At 39.4% G+C, this 19,113-nt stretch overlaps 2 protein-coding genes across 4 annotated transcripts in view; both read right to left on the bottom strand.

Annotated features, from left to right (window-relative positions):
- Positions 1-804: 804 nt before the first annotated feature.
- prkcsh (protein kinase C substrate 80K-H) lies at positions 805-9,135 on the bottom strand. Of its 3 annotated transcripts, XR_004635053.1 has the most exons (19): positions 8,994-9,124; positions 8,472-8,612; positions 8,245-8,361; positions 8,006-8,101; positions 7,859-7,916; positions 7,605-7,722; positions 7,104-7,233; positions 6,881-6,965; positions 4,791-4,869; positions 4,600-4,683; positions 4,360-4,518; positions 4,175-4,268; positions 3,838-3,907; positions 3,610-3,699; positions 3,439-3,513; positions 3,253-3,352; positions 2,994-3,153; positions 1,157-1,286; positions 805-1,020 (listed from the first exon to the last, which is right to left on the bottom strand). XR_004635053.1 is itself a non-coding variant. In XM_034710495.1 (18 exons), exons 2-17 carry the CDS (start codon positions 8,563-8,565, stop codon positions 3,007-3,009), a joined length of 1,596 nt encoding a protein of 531 aa, XP_034566386.1. In that variant the 5' UTR covers positions 8,566-8,612; positions 9,007-9,135; the 3' UTR covers positions 805-1,020; positions 2,994-3,006. The 3 variants fall into 3 exon arrangements, 2 of the variants coding, with proteins under 2 accessions (XP_034566386.1, XP_034566384.1); XM_034710495.1 differs by lacking the exon at positions 1,157-1,286 and having other exon boundaries at positions 9,007-9,135; XM_034710493.1 differs by lacking the exon at positions 1,157-1,286.
- A 526-nt stretch (positions 9,136-9,661) lies between these two features.
- pde4a (phosphodiesterase 4A, cAMP-specific) overlaps positions 9,662-19,113 on the bottom strand; it is an 80,126-nt gene continuing 70,674 nt past the window's right edge. The window contains exons 14-15 of the mRNA XM_034710666.1: positions 13,885-14,067; positions 9,662-13,715 (exon numbers count right to left, since the gene is read on the bottom strand). Coding sequence (XP_034566557.1) covers positions 13,188-13,715; positions 13,885-14,067 — 711 coding nt within the window. The 3' untranslated portion in view covers positions 9,662-13,187. The remainder of the gene's footprint in view (positions 13,716-13,884; positions 14,068-19,113) is intronic.

Below are 19,113 nucleotides of genomic sequence, written 5' to 3'. Positions count from 1 at the left end.
AAGGTTTTCTTGGGAGTCTCTAGGGTAGTAAAGGGGGGAGTGGTCCTTCTGTTTCTCAACCAACTGTATTTTGTCTATTTATTTAGAAGAGGGGACGCAGTAACTTAGTGATGTTTTTCTTACATTTTCCTGGAATGGTAGAACAAATCAAAAGGTGAAAATGAACAAAACAGTTCTACTGACACCAACGTCAGTGAAAGAAATACAAAATCTCATACTTGACCTACGACCAAATGAACAATGATCAAATTCAACAAAGAAAAAAAAAATAAAACCTTTCAGTTTAGTCTAGGATATTTATTACTGGGATTTCAGCTGAAGACGCTTGAAGACTTTTTCATGGAATTGTTTAATTATTTGTACTTTACATGCCAGAAAAAAATAAAATAAAAGTTACAAATATTGAGTGACCCCATTTTTATTGACTGTTAAAGCAACATAACTGAAGCAGACATGATAAAGCAACTCATCTTTCATTGTGTTTTTAAATTCACTTAGTTTGTCTTCTTACAAACATAAGAATTTCCATTGAAGGCGACACATTACTTTCTAATTTGTTTAATTTTATTAAACATTCTGAGATAAACATTCAGCATGAAAGAAGAACATAAGTACCCATCATTACTTTATTAAAATTTGTATCAGAGGGTTTGTGCAACTAACATCTAACTTTCAAGAATTTATTTTAGTAAACTATCATCATTTTCTTCTTCTACAATAACTTTAAATTCCATGTCTCATTTGGACACCACAATGTTTATTTTCAACCTCAGTTAAATCATTACAGCTGATACTGGACACGTATGGAATAAGATAAAATTAACTTTATTTGAGAAAACGATGGAATGTCTACATTTGACACATTTATGAAAAACAACACAACAGGTCGCGGTGGAATTTAGATGTGTGGATTCAACATCCTTTCTTTCTTTCTTGATTGTTAACTGACACCGAGGTGGAGCTTCTCACCGCATGGTAACTTCATGTTGCTGCAGTGACTGTGGTCCCTTGAGGAAAAACCTGCAAGAGCAACGGTATACACGTTTATTCAACAGCTTGTTTGCTTAGGTCATGACTTTCTAGCTGTTGAAGCAAACAACAATTTAGTTGGAATTAATCCCTGTAGGTCATATTTCCATGAACTAAGCTTTTGCACCTGTGATAGATCCACTCTGGGTGTTATTTTGGTGTCAGCAGTGTTGCCAGGTTTGCTGTTTTCCTGAAGAATTAGGCCACTTTATAGGATCTGCCGCAGGTTGATTTTTTTGTCTGGGGATTGAGTGGACCTATTGGGATGTCAAGTTAATGAATAATAAAAATCAATATCAAACATAAACTACTTTGTTAACGCACAAATCAAACCAAATGGACATCTCTGCAGATGACACACAGAGATGCAACCCCGCCTGCACGTGCAACAGGCATTGCTGCTGGCACCCGCAGATGAAATTAGGGAAACTACAGAGAAACTAAATGCTAACAGTTAATAATTAGCCTGCTTTCAGTTCAAATGTATTAGTTATGTTGTACAGAAAGGAGGAAGTAGAGAGAGGAAGAGGAATAAAAGGAATTCTTTGCATGTGCTGTTCTACTTGCCCTTTAATAACTTTGACCATCTTGCAGCCTGCAGACAGATTACTACAGGCTACAGGGCAGATTAAACAAAAGTGCTGGTATACTGATCATCTAGGAGTTATTTTGTAAATATTGCAATAAATTTGACTATGAAAGCAATACTAGTGCAGTGTTCTCTGTTTGATGTCCACTGCTTCATTTTAACTTGGTGTCACTTTGCTTGTTGTCTTTATTTATTTTATCGTGTTGTTTTTAAACCTCTCTGTAAAGTGTCCTTGAGTGCTTAGAAAAGTGCCTTCAAATGAATGTATTATTATTATCATTATCATTATCATTATCATTATTATTATTATTATTATTATTATTATTACTTAAATGGCAGTATATGGTGAGGCTGCAGTTTTACAGGCTTATCTTTCATTTTGTGGCATTGGGCTAGTTTTGATTAACCTTCAAGCTGTTTTTTGTCGCCCAGACCTGGCAACCCTGGGTGTCAGCATTCACATTATTATAAAAAAAAAATTGAAAGTTATATTTTTGGGCATTTTCGCCTTCAATGAATGGGACAGCTGAAGATAGACAGGAAATGTGGGGAGTACAGAGTGGGGGAGGCCGGAATCGAACCTGCAACCTCTGCAACGAGGGCTATAGCCTCTGTATATTGGGCGCACGCTGAGACTGCTAGGCCAACGGTGCCCTGTCAGCATTAATATTTGAGTTTAGACGTGTATTGATTTAGGTCCAGGAAACATTAAATAATGTACAGTTTAAGCTACAGAAGCCTCTTTTAATGCGTGTTTATTTCAGGGAATGCTGCACCTGAAATCTACCCACTTACTTAAACAAACAGGGACAAGCTAACAATATGACATCACGATGCATACACTGGCCATGGCCATGGTAACAAGGTCAAGGCTGAACGACCATTATGCTAAAGTAAAGGCTTGTGCAATGAATGATGTATGAGAAAGAAAAAAATGAAAGCTTAGGATATTGCAGCAGCTGTGAATTCATCTCACCCAAACACTGCATCATTGTGACCTTAACCCTCTATGAACTTATCACCTATGATGAACTCAATGAGGTTGCGGTTACCTTGCTTTTGGCGCTGTCCTGTTTCTGTCTCTTATTGAGGGACGCTATGACGGCTCAAGGGATTTTGTTTATAACAAAATGTAAGTGCTCGATTTCAACAGCTCTGACTGTCACAGGTTTTCACGTCGCTAAAGTAAGCACTCCCTAAAACGGGTGACACTTGTGCAGTGTAATCTCCACTTTTCTACCATAAATTGGCTCATTAAAAAAAATAATATTTCAGGTACTAATTGAGAATAGTTATGCTCCTGCGTTACGCAACATTCTACATGTTGTGTAAGATTGTCTTGATAATCTTTGAATTTAAAGGTTGAGATACTCACAACACATGATGATCTAGAGTTCTGCGTGCTTATGAACATCTGAATCCAGGCTGGGGGGTTCCTGGCAGACAGCAGGGCTGATGAACTCCATCAGGTACTCGCAGCGACTGGGCTCTGAAGTCGATGTCACAACTGTCTCCTTTCCACACGTTAACTTTACCTGAAAGATAAAGTATCTTCTCTCTATCCTGTGTCCGATCAAGTCATAAATTAGGTGAAAGATCAGCTGGTTAGTCTGGGAAGAGAGTCTGAAACTCACTGTAGTGGATCTGTTCGGGCCCTGCCAGCACCCTGTTCCATGTTCAAACTTCATTACAGAGTAGATGTCATTCTCTGGACCTGCCCATTTCCCCCATGTTCTATAAAAAAAACAGTACAGGATGAGTCAAGAGTTGACAAAAAAAAAAAAGACAAAAAAAAAGAAAAAACACAGATTTGCTCTCACCCCAGGTTAGTTTCTGATCCACCAAACTTTGGTTTCTGGGATACTCGATGGAATGGACAGAGCTTGTAGACGTACCTGCGAAAACACATGAATTTGGTCACATAAGTAGAAACTTATGATGATTTATATTTACGAGACTATCTTTTTACAGTTTCAAAAGTGTACACATACTCGCTCGTAGACAGCTCATAACACTGGTCGTAGAGGTGGGCAAACTCTGCATTAGGCCCAAAGTCAAAGGAGATTTCCTTATCTAGGTTCCTGCAGAAACAAGTTTATCAATATAAAAATATTTTACTTTAACTGTCACCAATTCACATGCAATTGTAGTGCAACACAATCCTCTTTCGACAAAAGTTGCATTAGCACTGGAAAAAGCTCCTTCATATTCAGTCTTACTTCATCTGGTCATCCACTTCGCGGAGAGCTCTCTCAGCCTCATCAAAATCATCCCTGGCCTTCTGAGCAGCTGGGAAACAAATATAACCTCCATGTTAATGTCTAGGTCTAAGCAAATCATGTTGATGCTTTTATGACACAAGCAGTTCATCTAACAGATCTAACTCAGTTTCCCTGAAAAATAAAAAGAGTGTGTGGAGCTTAAAGATAGCACAATCAAACTCAAACCACTAGGTATCCAGTTAAACCTCTGCTTTCTTCCTGATCATTTACAGCATGAGTCACAAACTCATCGCCGAGGATAGGCTGAGTCACTCTTTTTCATCCACACACTTACCATCAATGAGGTTCTGCGTTTCGTAGTCGTAGGGTGGCATAGTCCCCTCATCATCCTCATCCTTCCTCCCTTGAGTCTGTGTAGCAGGAGGGCTCTGCATGTCAAACACAGACAAGAGTGACTCACTCACAGAAACTCCAGAATCACACAGCAGACGTTTGATTGGAGGAATTCAACAGGGTTACCTTGTAGTCTCCCTCATCTGGGTCGTCCTCATCGTCGTCCTCATCATCTTCTTCTTCTTCATCTGGGATGTCGTCATCAGGGTACGGCTCAGAGTCATTGTCAGAGTCCCTCTTCTCCTGTGGTGGAGTCTCCACTGGTGCCGGCGTGTCTGGGCTGGCCTGAAAACAAAAGAGTTACACCTTTAGATGAGTTCAGGATTTTAAACAGGAAGTTCATTCAAAGACGAGTCAGGGTCTTACCTCCGACACGTATTTTTCTTTGATGTTATTCCAAACAGACTCAAATGCAAATGTGTCAACTTTGTCCACTCCTCCCAGCAGTCCCTATGCAAACAAAAGGCAATCTTCAGGTGAGGTTTTTCAGTTATGAGTAATTTTCTATAACGATACTACACTGTACAGCAGTGCCTTCGTAGAGTGGAAACATTTACCTGAGCCTCTGCTTCTGTGAATGAACCATCTGAATCTGGGTCGAGTTCAGCGTGGGACAGCAGGTCAGCAACTGAGACGCTGAAATAGACAAAGTTGAGTTACAGGAGCAATTCTTTATATTCATCCTGTATCAATGACCAACTTTACTGTGCTGTGAAGCAGCTGATTTTTTTGAGTGTCACCCAAACGGCACAAGTTACGTTTACTGATTGACAGCGGCATGGAGAAAGCAGACCTGAATGCTCAAAAACATCAGGAAAACGCTTCTCCACTGATGATGGATACACGAAACATTGTGTAACCACAGCTCCTACTTTGACAAGTTTACAGAAGGTTATGATCATATTTATGAAGAGTTTAATTAAGTTTAGCCTCCCAGCATGATGAGATGTGAATATCAAAACGTACTCTGTGATGGCCACCTTCCAAAATGCTTAAAATGGGGACTGATAGCGTGCATGTGGATTACTCTATTCAGCGCAGTGGGCAGAGGACGTTACCAAACATTCACCTGTTACTTGCACGCAGAATTCAGAGCGGAGTCCGGTGCAGAGGGGCACGGTGGACACCGGACAGACATGGCAGGTCCCGCCTGTTGGCCCCAGACCAGAGGAGGCCCAGGTTAGAGTAAAAGTTCGGGGCTCACAGGATGACAGACAAAGGATGCTCTGCTGCCTTCATCTTTACTACAGAAGTTAGACTACAATAAATAAATCCAACATGCAGCTCTCATACGCCCTTAATTGACAGCTACCGGACATTTTAAGGTGGAGTGTTTTCTTATTACTTAGTGCATGATTTCACGTCGTGAATCAATCAAACCACCTTAAAAGGTCAAAATGATTACTGACCAGTATTCATTCTAATCGTCTTTCTTGCATGACATAAACTTTAGTGCTTATTAGATCATGAAGCGCTCTATAATGTCCATGTGAATTTAAACCGGATTATGCAAACTGCACTTTGAGAAAAAAAAAGTCCAGGCGTGCTGGTCGGTGCGCTATGGCAGCACTACACACAAAGTCTCTCTCTGATTGGAACACACTTGCCGACCCCTTTATCATCATGCAGTAGATAGAGGATAACATTGCATAAGACAAGAAAATCCAACTGATTGTTTTGGCATTATTTGGCATATTCTTAAGATAATACCACCAAAGATTAAAATTATAATTAATAATAAAAGTACTCAGTGCACGGGTCATTCTTTACTCTCTAGTTGATTGATTGGAGCGTTTCATACAGTACATGGTCCCTTTATAAAATAAATATAACGTTATTAATTGCAGTGGGCCGGCTCACAGCAAATGTACAGCTATATTGTTAAAATGTGAATATAATAAAGTTACAGCATCTTTGAACCATCTGTCTTCCATTGAAATTTCTTCAGCGGGCAATCTTGTGGCTCTTCATAATAACTTCGTGGGAATTAACTTAACCAACAAGATGCATTGTGGGATTTATACTTGGGCTAATACCGCTCAGATGTGGTGGAGAAATGGGACACACTTGCGCACTGACACTACGCACATGAACGCGCATGCCAAGCGCCTAAGCACGTAAGTTTGATCAAGTAGGCGTAATGGGACAGCCCCTATGGCCCAATCTCAATGTCCACACTCACTGACTTTGAGGGCTCAGGGCTGTCCCACTGTCAAATCTTCAAGTGTGGGAGGGATCTCTCACAGACTTTTTGAGCCCTCCATGCACCCTTTCTGTAAGAGGGCATTATTGCAGACTTAAAGGTAGCCTAAGGGAATTACCCATAGTTCATAGTAATGTGACATGAAACACTGGATTCCCAGGGGACACCCGCAATCACTGGTTTAACTCTCTGCCTTGACCGATGTATTCCCCCGCTCTCTAATCCCCACATTTCCTGTCTCTCCTCAGCGGTCCTATCAATGAAGGCAAAAACGCCCCCAAAAATATATATCTTCAAAAAGGGTTGTAAGTTTGCTACTAGCAGCATTTTGACATCTAATTCAGTACAGACCTTGCTTTGTTTTCTATATTTTTTGTTTCTAAAGGTGATTCTCAATTTTTTTTTATCATCAGACCAAAAATAATGGAAGGTGCACATACTCACAGGCCATCTGAATCATTATCCAGTTCAAGGAATACACTAGCCATTCTCACTTTCTCCTTCTCCTGGCGAATGACAGCCTTCTCATCTGTTAAAAATCATAAATATGTCATAATGCAGGCATCTTAGGTGAAGGCAAGAATGTGGCTTAGATTACAAACACTATATATAATATAATGTTCTGTACAGACAGTAGATGGCGATATACTTTTACAATTAAATTTACCTTCCCAGGCCTTGAGATGGCGTTCTTTGGCTTCTCTTTCGGGCTGCTCTACAGTCTCCTTTGCCGTTCTCAAAGCTTCCACCCTCCCTTCCAGATCCTTCTTAGTGACCTGAACCTCTGAAAGTTTGCCCTGTTGTAACAGATAAGAAATATAAGTTTTCCACATAAGACCAATACAATTAACTCCATTGAATTAATAAAACAGCCTTATCGCTACTTCATGAAAAACAAAAACTACTGCATGAGTTCTACTATCATTGGCCATAAAAGATGCTGTAACAATATAAAATGAATCAGGTATGAAAGTAACAGTTTGTTTTCACCTGAAATGTGTTACTACTCTAGAATTATCTTCAGTGTATCTTTTAAGTGAGAATGTAATGGTTGGTGGAGACACTTTCTAATTAATCAACTGAAGTGTCAGTATCTCTGTAATAGTCTCTGCTTCATACCTGCGCATTTTAAATGTGACACAATCTTACACCAAAAGTTTTCTCACACCTTCTTCTCCTCCAGCCCTCTCTTGGCCTCCTGGATAAGTTGTTTCTTAAGCAGAAAACCCTCTTTAGCTATTTCTGCCAACTTCTGCAGGCTCTCCTTCTCTTTGCGCCCCAGATCCCTGCAATCGCACATCAAAGGAAGAACAGTCAAAACATTATTGGAATATTATTGGAACTATTTATGCATGCAAGCACACGTAAAAGCCCTCTGGAAAAAATACCAGGATAAGGTTTATAATCCAAGAAAACCCCCACCTGCATGTATTCTGACAGGCTGCACCACTGTTGTACTCATCTGTTGTGTCACAGCAGTCTATACAGGAAATTAAAAAAAAGAAAAAGAATGAGGGATCGCCCAAACAACACACCTTAAAATGAACAGTTAGCAGATTAAAATCATACCACAGATTCCGTCATTGATGCGGGAAGAAGGGATGAAGCCTGGTCGGTAACCTGCATTGGTGCAGTGGAAGCTGCCATTGGGACAAGCAGCAGTGCCTGTAAAAAATATATACAATTAAACATAAACGGGAAGGAAAACATGAGAAATCTATAGTTTTCAGCAAGTATTTTAGCTACTTTAATGCCCCTTTAAAGAAATGTGATACTACTGGGGTCCAATGTATAACAACTCTACACACCTGGCTCATCAGAGCCATCCTGGCAGTCACAGTAGTCATCATTCACTCTGTCAAAGGGGATGGTGCGGGAGCCATCCAGGCAAGTAAAGGGTTTGTCCTCCTCATAGAACTGCCGTTCTTTTGAAGTTAATCAGGAAATAAATGAGTCAGTGCAGCAATACATATAGAGTGAATTATTAACTTCACGGATCTGTCTTATTAGTTGTACTATATAAAAACATGCGCACTTGATAGAGGGACACCGCGAGGGCGTTGAACTTCCACCGCTGATACTCCCATGATCAGCAGCAGAGGCAGGAGCAGTAGGTACCGACAGGACATGATGTTGATGAAGCAGCTCCTTAGTCGGTGAGTTTAGCAAGAATCAGCTGTACAGGAAACACACATCATACACAAGATTAAAGCTGGAACTAATGCTAATAACTCCAAATAGTCCTTTGTATACGTTATAAAATGTAAAAATGACTGCACTAAATGAGTTATGCACGTTTGCTCTTAATCTGCGTCAACTATTTCGACTAAATGCAACGATTCCTTGCCAGTCAGTCGAGCTAACAAATTCATGCTAACTAGCGAATTAGGCTAAAGGATTAGCAAAAGGAAAATCTTGAGCCCAGGAGTAAATCAAAAGCAGCAAGCGTGAGCATATCGTGACAATTAATGTTATTCATCAAACACAAAATCTAAAACTAAAAGTAGAACAAGATAAAGAAAACTTGTATTTTATATTATTGAAAGAACAAGCTTACAGCTAGTAATTACCGGCTTCATACAGCGCCTATTTCCGTGGTGGTGACATAGCGCATGCGTACATCTCCATCCTCGTCTGTCTATGGTCTTGTCCCACTGTGATTGGACAATACCATGGTAGGCCCTTCTGATTGGCGGAGAACCGTGACATCCGCCTGAGGTTGAGGATTGTGGGTATATTTGAGGATGCAGCCATCTCATGCCAGCAATAGACAGGTGCAGGCAGTCGTCGACCTCAGTACTGTTTTTCCGATACAATATTTACTATTGGCGTAAAAACTAAAATAATCTTCTTCTTCTTTTTTGACAAATGATGTTCATTGTCTTTAGCAAATATCCAAACATGATCCGCCAATATATTCGATATTAGTATTATGTATGAATTTATAGCACGGTTTTTGTGCCCTACTTAACATAAGTTTAAGTCACAAAACAATACAGTATTAATTTGCCAGACTTGTGTTTGTGGTTTTAAATGGGGCCATAAACCAAAACTGTTGTGCGTTAAAAATACAGTTATTAGACTCAAATTAGGATTAATCCAATACCGTTAAATTTTGTATTTATGAGAACATACAACAAATGTGGAGTATCACAGTCTATTTCTTAAGAGCCATCAAAAAGTGCAATACCATACAATAATAACAGCGAAAAATGACAATGGTATATGGTGTATTTAATATAAAAATCTTACTTTATTTGTATTTTTAACACACTTTACAGTACCGAACAGTGAAATGAAAGAAAAATATACCGATATACTATAATATTGTTTTATATATAGATGTTTGCTTATTAAATGCATTTATTCACAAAATGATACCTCAGCTCTGTTAAGAGGAAAAACTTTCATAAAAATAATATAATAAAAAATAACTTGGACACATTTTACACATTACAGCAAGATCATTTACAAATATTACAATCATTTCATTTTGTTTTTTTTCCCCTTGTATAATCTTTCTTAATTGTGAACAAACACATGTATTAAAGCCCAGAGAGTTATTCACAGAGGGAATCAGTCTGCGACAAAATAACTTGACTGCAACCTGATGGTAACCAGCTAATTTGGTCACCACTGGACGGACATTTAGGCTATCAGGCTAATGAATAAAAGTTACTAAGAAAAATAAGTGGCGATAGTACCAGAAATGGCCATGATGGATAAGGACACATAAATTTCCTTTGAACCTGCCACATCTTATGTGTCTTCATTAGTTTAAATTTGACCATATCAGTCAAATAAGTTTAATCTCACATGGACTATTAATTGAGGATGTTTATTTTTGTTTGTTCCTGTAGAAAAGACATTGGCCGAATGAAATGTAATCAACTGGTAACTACCAATGACCAAACCACCAGCAAGATCTGCACACTACCTGAAAAATCACTGTTTGCCACAAAACCTGATGAAATAAAGTGCTGGTACAAATATATCTGATCTAAAAAATAAAGGTGACACTTAAAATAGTGACAGTATTTAAGCACAAGTGCTTAAAAACAGAATCAGAGAAGAAGAAGTGGGGGTTGTGGCCTGCAGTGCTTTGTGGTTCACTGAACAACCTTAAGTGATTATTTGTCAAATAATTTTTACTTGGATAAATTTATAATTTACAATCCAATATTACATTATGTACAACAGTGGTAATGCTTATAGCTATATCAATACTTGATTTATTTTCCAGACCATCCACCAGAATGATATAAAAATAAACTGTCCACAAACTGTTCAAAGAAAACACTTACCATGGTTTTCTTTTAATCATTTAAAAACAATGGCAGCAATCAATCAGTTGAATAATTTTCTTATTAAGAAACAATTGCTACAGTATTGTGTTTGTATGGCAATTAATTAGTAATGTTTTTATAGCTTATGATATTACAAGAAGCCACAAAAACAAAGCAACATCATCAAAGAAAAAGGCCGATGCATATGGGAATCTTTTATCTAAGTAACTGCAATAGTAGTCCTGGATTCCCATTACCGATATAAAAGCCTGTGTGGTGGCCTCACAGCTCTGCTCCATCCTGCAATGGAGCAGGTCAAACACACAGGCTTCTGGTGCACCGAGCTGTGGTGTTTTCAGATAAACCCAGTTACTGACCTGCAGAAACTTGCTCTTACCTTCAAAACAACCACACCCATGTTTTTTTTTATTCATTATTTTTTTTTACCCTGTAAAAAACAAACACCTAAACAAACTGTGACCTGTTGAAGCTGTGCTAATCAAATCCTGAACACCATTCAACAAAATGCGGGGATGCCAATGAGGGAACAATGACACAAATGATAACATCTTTAGCATCCTGTTCTCTCTCACTTCTTTTGGTTATTCATTCCTTTACTCAGGGATGCTCAGTAAGCCGACAGGCAAACAAAAACATACACGAATCAACTCCATCTTGTCAATAAGTCACTGTCTGGTCATAAACAGAGGACACCCTTATTCCTTCTCAACTTCAGCAAACTAAACTCACTTTCTGTTTCCTTTGCATGCCTCCAAGTAGCTGTAAGATAGTCATTTTACCGCCATGATTAAAAAACAACACATTCTTTATGTTGGTCTCAGCAAAGCAACTTAACTTATTGGTTGCAATGTTTCCATTTCTCCTCCAAATGCAATGCTGGATACATTGTGTACAGACGCACTGATACTCACAGAAATAAGCATACGGATGTGATATAAATATACTAGGGTATCTATTATATATCTTATAAATCTACATACTGGCAGGTATGTTTCCTGCATCTCACATTAAGGCAAAAAAGCATCAAACATAACAAGGATGATTAGGGACTGCCAGACCACCTTTTGGCCAAGTCTCATTTCTATCCCCTGACATTCTGCCTCCCTGATATTCTTATTTTCCTTCAAATCACCGTCAAACTTTTAGTTTCTCATCCTTAACTTTGGTGAGAATTGTTGTGTATGAGGAGACATAAACACACAGTGCAAGGAGGTGTGAAATGGTGGGTGAGAATTTGTTCTGCTGATGAAATAAATCAGTATCACTTCAACATATTTAGCTAATAGAAAATAGGCAAAAATATGCTTCAAAGCATCACATGGCTTATTCTCTGAAAGTTTAAAAAATCATTCTAATAAGAAAGAACATGAGCTGAAAAAGAGTCCACTGGTGGTTGTGTTGGCGGGTAGTGATTGCTCTGCATCTAGAGTTCTGAGTTATTATATTACCAGAAGAGCAACAAAGGAAGACTTACAGCTTAAAACATGTCACCACAGAAACTGTACGTGTGAAATACACACCACAATATCATGGACAGCAAAGAGATCATTAACAAGAGACAATCAAAAATGATAACAAAATCAGACACTCCCGTCCCACAATGCATTGCTTCATTACAGCTCCATTCAAGAAGCTGGTGTTTCAGAAAGGCACAGAGCCATCTTGCACCAGTAGCACTCTCCTTGTAAAGGGAAAAGGGGTGTGGGACCAAGCGGCCCCCCTCATCGCATCATCCTTCGAAATGTTTCCAACTCCTCCTCTGACTCTGTGGATATTCTTATTTTTCTTTCCGACAGAAATGGAAAAAAAAAAAGTCACTCGGATGTGAAGCTTTTCTGAGGAGAACAGTTTTTGTTGAGGTTCTAACAAACATGAATTACTAATACTGACTGAACACTAGTTAATACTCCATTGAGAGATGGCTTTTTCCAAGGAGATTCATTACATGATCATTCGCCCTCTTGTTAATGCACACATACAAACATGAAATCAAGTGTGTGTGAGAGTGTGTATGTGTGTTTTTGATGGTGCATTTGCAAAACAGAGGGATCCAAATAAAGCATGACTGATGCATTCGCTTACACACATTGTTCTGGTGTATTCCATGACTTACCCCCGCTGTGTGTTACACTTGATGTGTGTTTATGTGTGTGCATCCCAATCCCATAGTGCTACACTGTCTTCAGTTGCCCCTCTTTGATTCTCTCCTAAATTCTTCTTGGTCTAAAGTTCACTGTGAAATCCGTCAAAGGACTTTTCTCCACTCAAAATCTACAGTTGCTGTGTAATTACCTTCTCTTTGAGCGACTTTAATTTATTCCCTTTTTGAAAAATATATTTAAAGGTCTGCATTGTCTTTGCAGTCTTATTTGTTCTTGGTTTGGCCATTGAAAAGATGAACAAGATAATGTGTGCAAGTGAAGAGGGAGATACAGAAGCAGAACTCATGTATCTTCAGCTTGAGAAGAAGAATCTTCCTCTTCCTCTACAGGACTTGTGTCAGAAAGTCTCTCCTTTTCAAATCTCACCTCCAACCCAGTTTTTAGCTCCTCCTCCTGCTCTTCCTGCTCCTCCTCCACCTCCTCTTCCTCCATTGCCACCTCATCCTCCTCTTCTATTATATCCTCGTTTTCCTCCTCTGCCATTGTGTCTTCTTCTTCCTCTTTTTTACCCTCTTCTTCCTCCTCCTCGTCCCCTGGACTGCAGTCTTGTGCCACGTGATTCAGTGTTGGCTTGTCACCCTCGTCTTCCTGCTCTCTCGGAGAGCTATCTTCGAGGGTGAGCTCAAACTGAAACTTGTCAATTAGCTCCTTATCCTTGCCCACAGGAGGAGGGGAGGGGCTCTGTGGAATAGTGCTCTGGTACCAGTCCCTGTTGTCCTCTAGCGTGTCCAAGATGTCCTGGGCATCAGGATGCACAAGGTCCCCCCACGTCTCCCACAGTGGGTGGACAATGTAGTCAATGAAGCCCACCTGCAATCCACAAAAAACAGCATGATTGACATCATCAGAGTCATTGTTATCTCACCCCCCATAATAAGCATTAAAAATGGACGAGGATGACTGCTGTGATCAGAGATGTCGGATCACTCTCTGCAATGTCATTATCACCCCTCCTACGGCATCAGAGCGGCTCATTTACCTGGCTCTTTTCCACAGATGCAGTGTGTTTATCACACATGGGACTGATCTCCATCCCTCGCTCCCTCTCCTTATCTCCCTGCCTGAAGAACTCCTCCATGATTCTCTCCGTCCACTGTCGATACACAGCCAGGGGTTTTGTAGGATTGCTCAGGTCAGCACAGTGCACCATGTTCCTCAACACCTGCAAAACACACACAGGCACAGGTCACACGAGGAACATCTGTCTTTACTCCCCTCTGCCCCTGTGGACATCTGCAGACTTATCTCTTAAAAATCTTTAATTTAGCAGTTAAGGAAAAGTGGTTCAAAACCAGATCCGATCTCCCCTTTTAGTTCAATAAAATTCAGTTTTCTTCTCTTTGATTAATTTCTACTTAAACTTCAAAATGCACCTTCCTCCCCTAAACTCTTTCCACACTTTTTCCTCTTTATCCACAAAACCTGATTCAAATTTTTACATTTCCGCTCTAATATCTTATTTAAAAAGATCAAAAAGCATTCTCTCATGTCCTCTGATGAACAAGCGCTGCCATAGTGAGATCTAGCAGCCTGTCTGTAGGTCACCCAAATTTGTCAATGCTCCTAGCCAATCTGTCAACAACTAATGCCCAGGGTGATTTCTGTGATTCATTTAAAGAAAACTTGAATTATAGAGTTGTCACAGAGGCACTTGTTTGACTGGCACTGTACTTAATTTGTTCTGAAGCCCATTTCACCCATTGAAATCAACTCCATCTGGACATTTCCTGGAAGAGTTGCTTGTGAGCTCACTAACGTCTGAATCAGTCAAGGACAGAATAGTGTTTCCTTTGTGCTTTAAAAAGAAATCTGCATTCATATGACCATATGAATAAATAAGCAAAATGCTGTAGTATGCATGCCAGGCCAGTAGTTGGCGGTATAACCTTGGTATGTAACACCACTGAAGGACACCAAATGCCTTTTTTCAACAGAGCAGTGAATACAAACAATCAAGAAGACCATGACAAGCCAGTATTTCTACATTTTACTGAAGAAGTGTTAATAAACTCTACATAGACACATCTTTGTAGTCAGCCATTGTTATTATCGTCCTCCTACTCATGCCGGATTATTTGACTGTCCTGATGTGCGAATAGGGCTGTGACACCTCCATTTTCAAAAAATCCCTGTATTGCTAGTTTATACAGCGACAGAAAGGGTGGAGTTTTCAAAAGATTCCACTCTGGAAAGTAAAGGAACGGCTATTACGGAACAATAGTTTAACATTTATTCTATGTTTCTGTATAAACAGCTCCTTAGTCTGAAATTATGCATGGCCTCCAGACCAACTTGGGTCGAAGTCTGATGAGCACCATATGTTTAAACAGAGCAAGTTATTGTCTTGGGATTTTTAAGTGAGGGAGCAGATGTGCTGATAAGGTTAAGCTTAATCTGACGGCCAATTTCCACCAGATCTGTGCCTGGTCCATCTCCGATCCATCACAGCACCGGATCTGTTAGGTTTCTATTTTAGTCAATGTGTTCATTTCCACTGGATCTGCGCTGTTGTGTTCCGGCTGTGTCTCTGATCAGGCAGGTTGGAGCCCTCCGGATACGCAAGACTTCTAGTTTTGCCGGATGCCGGAGCACGACGCAAAAATATGCACAAAGCAGATCAAGCAGGACAGGAAATCAGGCACCAAATCAAAATGAAAACATCTGGTTATTTTTTAGCATAAAACAGTGTTATCACCAGATCGTTTTTAACTTAACTATGACAACAAAATGTCATTGTGAGCAGAGCCAGGCATGGAGTCAGCAGGTTAGATGTTTCCAGAGGCCAATAGAGACAATATTGATAAAGAGAGGAGTCGGATAATCCTTGATTCAGTGATAACCTCGGGAAAACCATGGTTACATGTCTCCAGCTGTCCGGCAGTCCGGCTTCTTAATGAGTGTTGTGTTAACATCTATGGAAAACAATCATTAGCAATCCATCCTCCACCTCTTGCCTAAAGCAAATTGATTTTTCCAGCTGTGAAAAGTCTGACAGGGTCAGTCCACTTGCATGTGCTGTAAAAGGAAACATGACACAAGGTTCCATACATTATCCTTTAATATGCAATCCTAGGATATCAGGGAAAGCAACAAGGGGTCAAGGGCACCAACTGGGTGTATGCCTGGGTGTCACCTTACGCCAGACTTTTAACCGACCTTAAGTTAAGCCATGTGTACCAGTTAAACTTAAGCCCTGTTTGTGTTCCACTTGGGTGTAACTTTAACACCTTGAAAGGAAAGTTGTAAAGCGGCCTATTCAAAGTAATATAAACAGTAAAATAATGGTCACAGAGAAAACGGGGATGGCAATACAACTTGTTTACATGATAATTGATGAAAGTGCGTAAAGATGAGAAAGATTAATCCATGTCCAATAAGTCCTGTTCCAATAAATCGAAGAGCCCATTGTCCCCACCCTGCAGGTGCTGATCACTCTTAGGGTTACATGTAGGCTAAATATGGCTGTCATCTATGAACTGTAAATGCCGTCCAGTCCTGTGAAAGTGGGGACATTCTCTCCAGGTCAATGTTTGAATACTTTATTATACAGTTTTGTCAAGAGACAGACCTCTATTTCCCTGTTGAAAGCTTCTGATGGTGTTTTTTAGGAGTTTAGTTTTGTTTTGGGTACGTTTCATAGTCTGTACAGAGCCTTGAGTTAAGGCAAAACACTAACACAACTTCTGAGTTGTGTTATCCATACCCTCTGAAGTCACTTTGATTGGAGACAAGAGTAGATAGAATTGAGTTACTTGGCAACGCTCACTGCTTTGCAAATGTTCACGTGAAGCTTAATGCACTTGATATAAGTTCAGGTCAAAGAGTCGGTCTTACTGTAGATAGTTCTAATGTAAGAGATACAACCAACTGATGCAATCGGCCCCTGCAACTTCCTCTTCCTTTCTTGCCATGGCCTCTTAATTGTTTTGATTTTTGTTTTGTCGTGGGTAATGACAAACTATTTTTTTAATTCTAGTATCTGACCCTCAGGTCTGAATATATCAACATAGATCTCTGCATGCTTTGATTATATCCCATAATTTAAACCATTTTAAAGCAGCTTTTCTTTTCTACCAAGTCTTGCTTTACATAAATTCTCCCATCAGTGACAAAATAAAGTCAATAAACAACACCTACTTCACCCATCAAACACTTAATTAACTTTGATAATTAGATTTATTGTACAACATGCAGATCAGAGAGATCAGACTCAACAGAAACATCCCAGCTGCACATACAATGGAATTAACAGCTACCACTTGCCAAATATAGTTTAAATGTTGGCTCTTTGTGGCACAACTTTCAGGTCACCTGCAAGCTATTCAGACTTTTCTTATACGAGGCCAATCTCCTGTCCCCTATCACCAAGACCAAGCAGCACACCTTCGGGGACAGAGCCTTTGCCATTGCTGCCCCAACTCTCTGGAACTCCGTCCCTCCACACATCCACAACTCTGACTCTCTTCACTTATTTAAAAACCAACTCAAGACCTTCCTGTTCAATAAAGCCTACAACACATGACCTCTACTCCCTCCCTACCTCTCTGTGTTTTGTTTTATTCATTTTTTATTTTATATTTCACATTTTATGTATAGCGTTTTTGAGTAACCAGAAAAGCGCAATGAAAGTCCTATCAATTATTATAATCAGAATTAATTATTATACTAATCTGTTTTACTACTGGTGCTTCAGGCAGTAAAGCATCACTCATGTGGTCAACTTCTTCCATATTTCAATAAAGTGTGTGAGAAGCAACACATAACAGGTAAACTCAACTCAACTCAACTCAACTCAACTCAACTCAACTCAACTCAACTCAACTTTATTTATATAGCACCTTTCATACATCAAAACATGTAGCCCAAAAGTGCTTCACAGAGTAACAGACAGTAAGAAAACAGCAGCAATGGTAAAATTATAGAAGGCATGATTTAAAAAAAAGAAATACTTAAAAAAGAAAAGAAAATCAACACAGTGAAATTAATAAAATAAGTAAGAGTGGAAATAAAAGTTAAAAATAAGGTAGAGTTAACAAGATCAGATGAACACAATCAATAAATAAGATAAATAAATACATGTTAAAACAATGGTTTAGATAATAATGATGCCTGTGTGAGACACACGAGGAACATTTAAAAGGGAAGCATTCGAGGACCTCAGTGATCGGGCGGGAACATAAAATGAAAGGAGATCAGTAATGTATGGAGGAGCAAGGCTGTTAAGAGCTTTAAAAACAAGTAAGAGGACTTTAAAATCAATTCTAAAAGAAACAGGGAGCCAGTACAGAGTTTTTAAAAGAGGAGTTATGTGGTCAGTTTTCTTTCTCCTCGTTAAAACTCTAGCTGCAGCGTTCTGAACAAGCTGCAGCTTTCTGAGAGATTTTTTGGGCAGGCCCGTAAAAAGGGAGTTACAGTAATCGATGCGGCTTGTAATAAAAGCATTAATTAAAATTTCGGCATCTTTCTGCGTTAAAAAAGGTCTGACTTTTGCAATATTTCTAAGATGATAAAATTAAGTACTTACGACCTTGTTAAAATGAGCATTAAAATTAAAATCTGAATCTAAAACCACTCCCAGGTTTGTGACCTTTGATGTAATTTGACTGTTAAAATCTCTCAGAGTAGTCTGGAGTTGTTCTCGGGCTGCCTTGGGTCCTATTAAAATAATTTCAGTTTTGTCTTCGTTTAATTTTAAAAAGTTCTTGCTCATCCATGCATTGATGTCAGAAAGGCAGGCGGTGAGGGAGTAAAGAGCATTTGGGTCATGGGGTGAGACAGAGATGTATAGTTGGGTGTCGTCTGCATAGAAATGGTAATTGATGTGATGACTTGAGATAATGTGTCCAAGGGGTAAGATGTATAAGGAGAATAAAATAGGCCCAAGAATGCTTCCTTGAGGAATTCCATTCCATGTCTGAGACACACCAGCACCGATGCTGGTAAAAAACTGTCTGTTAAAAAGATAAGAACTAAACCAGGATAAAACACGGTCAGAGAGACCAGCCCATTTCTCAAGTCTTTTGATTAAAATGTCGTGGTCGACAGTATCGAACGCGGCACTGAGGTCTAAAAGAATGAGTACTGCCACATTGTTTTCATCTAAAATCAGTCTGATGTCATTTATGACTTTAAGGAGGGCAGTCTCTGTACTGTGGTTTGATCTGAAGCTTGACTGGAATCTCTCTAAAACGTTATTATTGATTAAATG

This window comes from Notolabrus celidotus, chromosome 20 (genome assembly GCF_009762535.1).
Source record: "Notolabrus celidotus isolate fNotCel1 chromosome 20, fNotCel1.pri, whole genome shotgun sequence".
Taxonomy (NCBI): domain Eukaryota; kingdom Metazoa; phylum Chordata; class Actinopteri; order Labriformes; family Labridae; genus Notolabrus; species Notolabrus celidotus.
Note: the sequence above shows the minus strand (reverse complement) of the source record. Positions and strands in the feature narration are given on the sequence as shown.

Coding starts and splice junctions, on each gene's coding strand:
- prkcsh (XM_034710495.1), bottom strand. CDS start 8,565: ATGTCCTGTCGGTACCTACTGCTCCTGCCTCTGCTGCTGATCATGGGA. Junction 4,519..4,599: donor AAGAAAAATACGTGTCGGAG/GTAAGACCCTGA, acceptor TTTTGTTTTCAG/GCCAGCCCAGACACGCCGGC. Junction 3,154..3,252: donor GCCCGAACAGATCCACTACA/GTGAGTTTCAGA, acceptor TTTATCTTTCAG/GTAAAGTTAACGTGTGGAAA.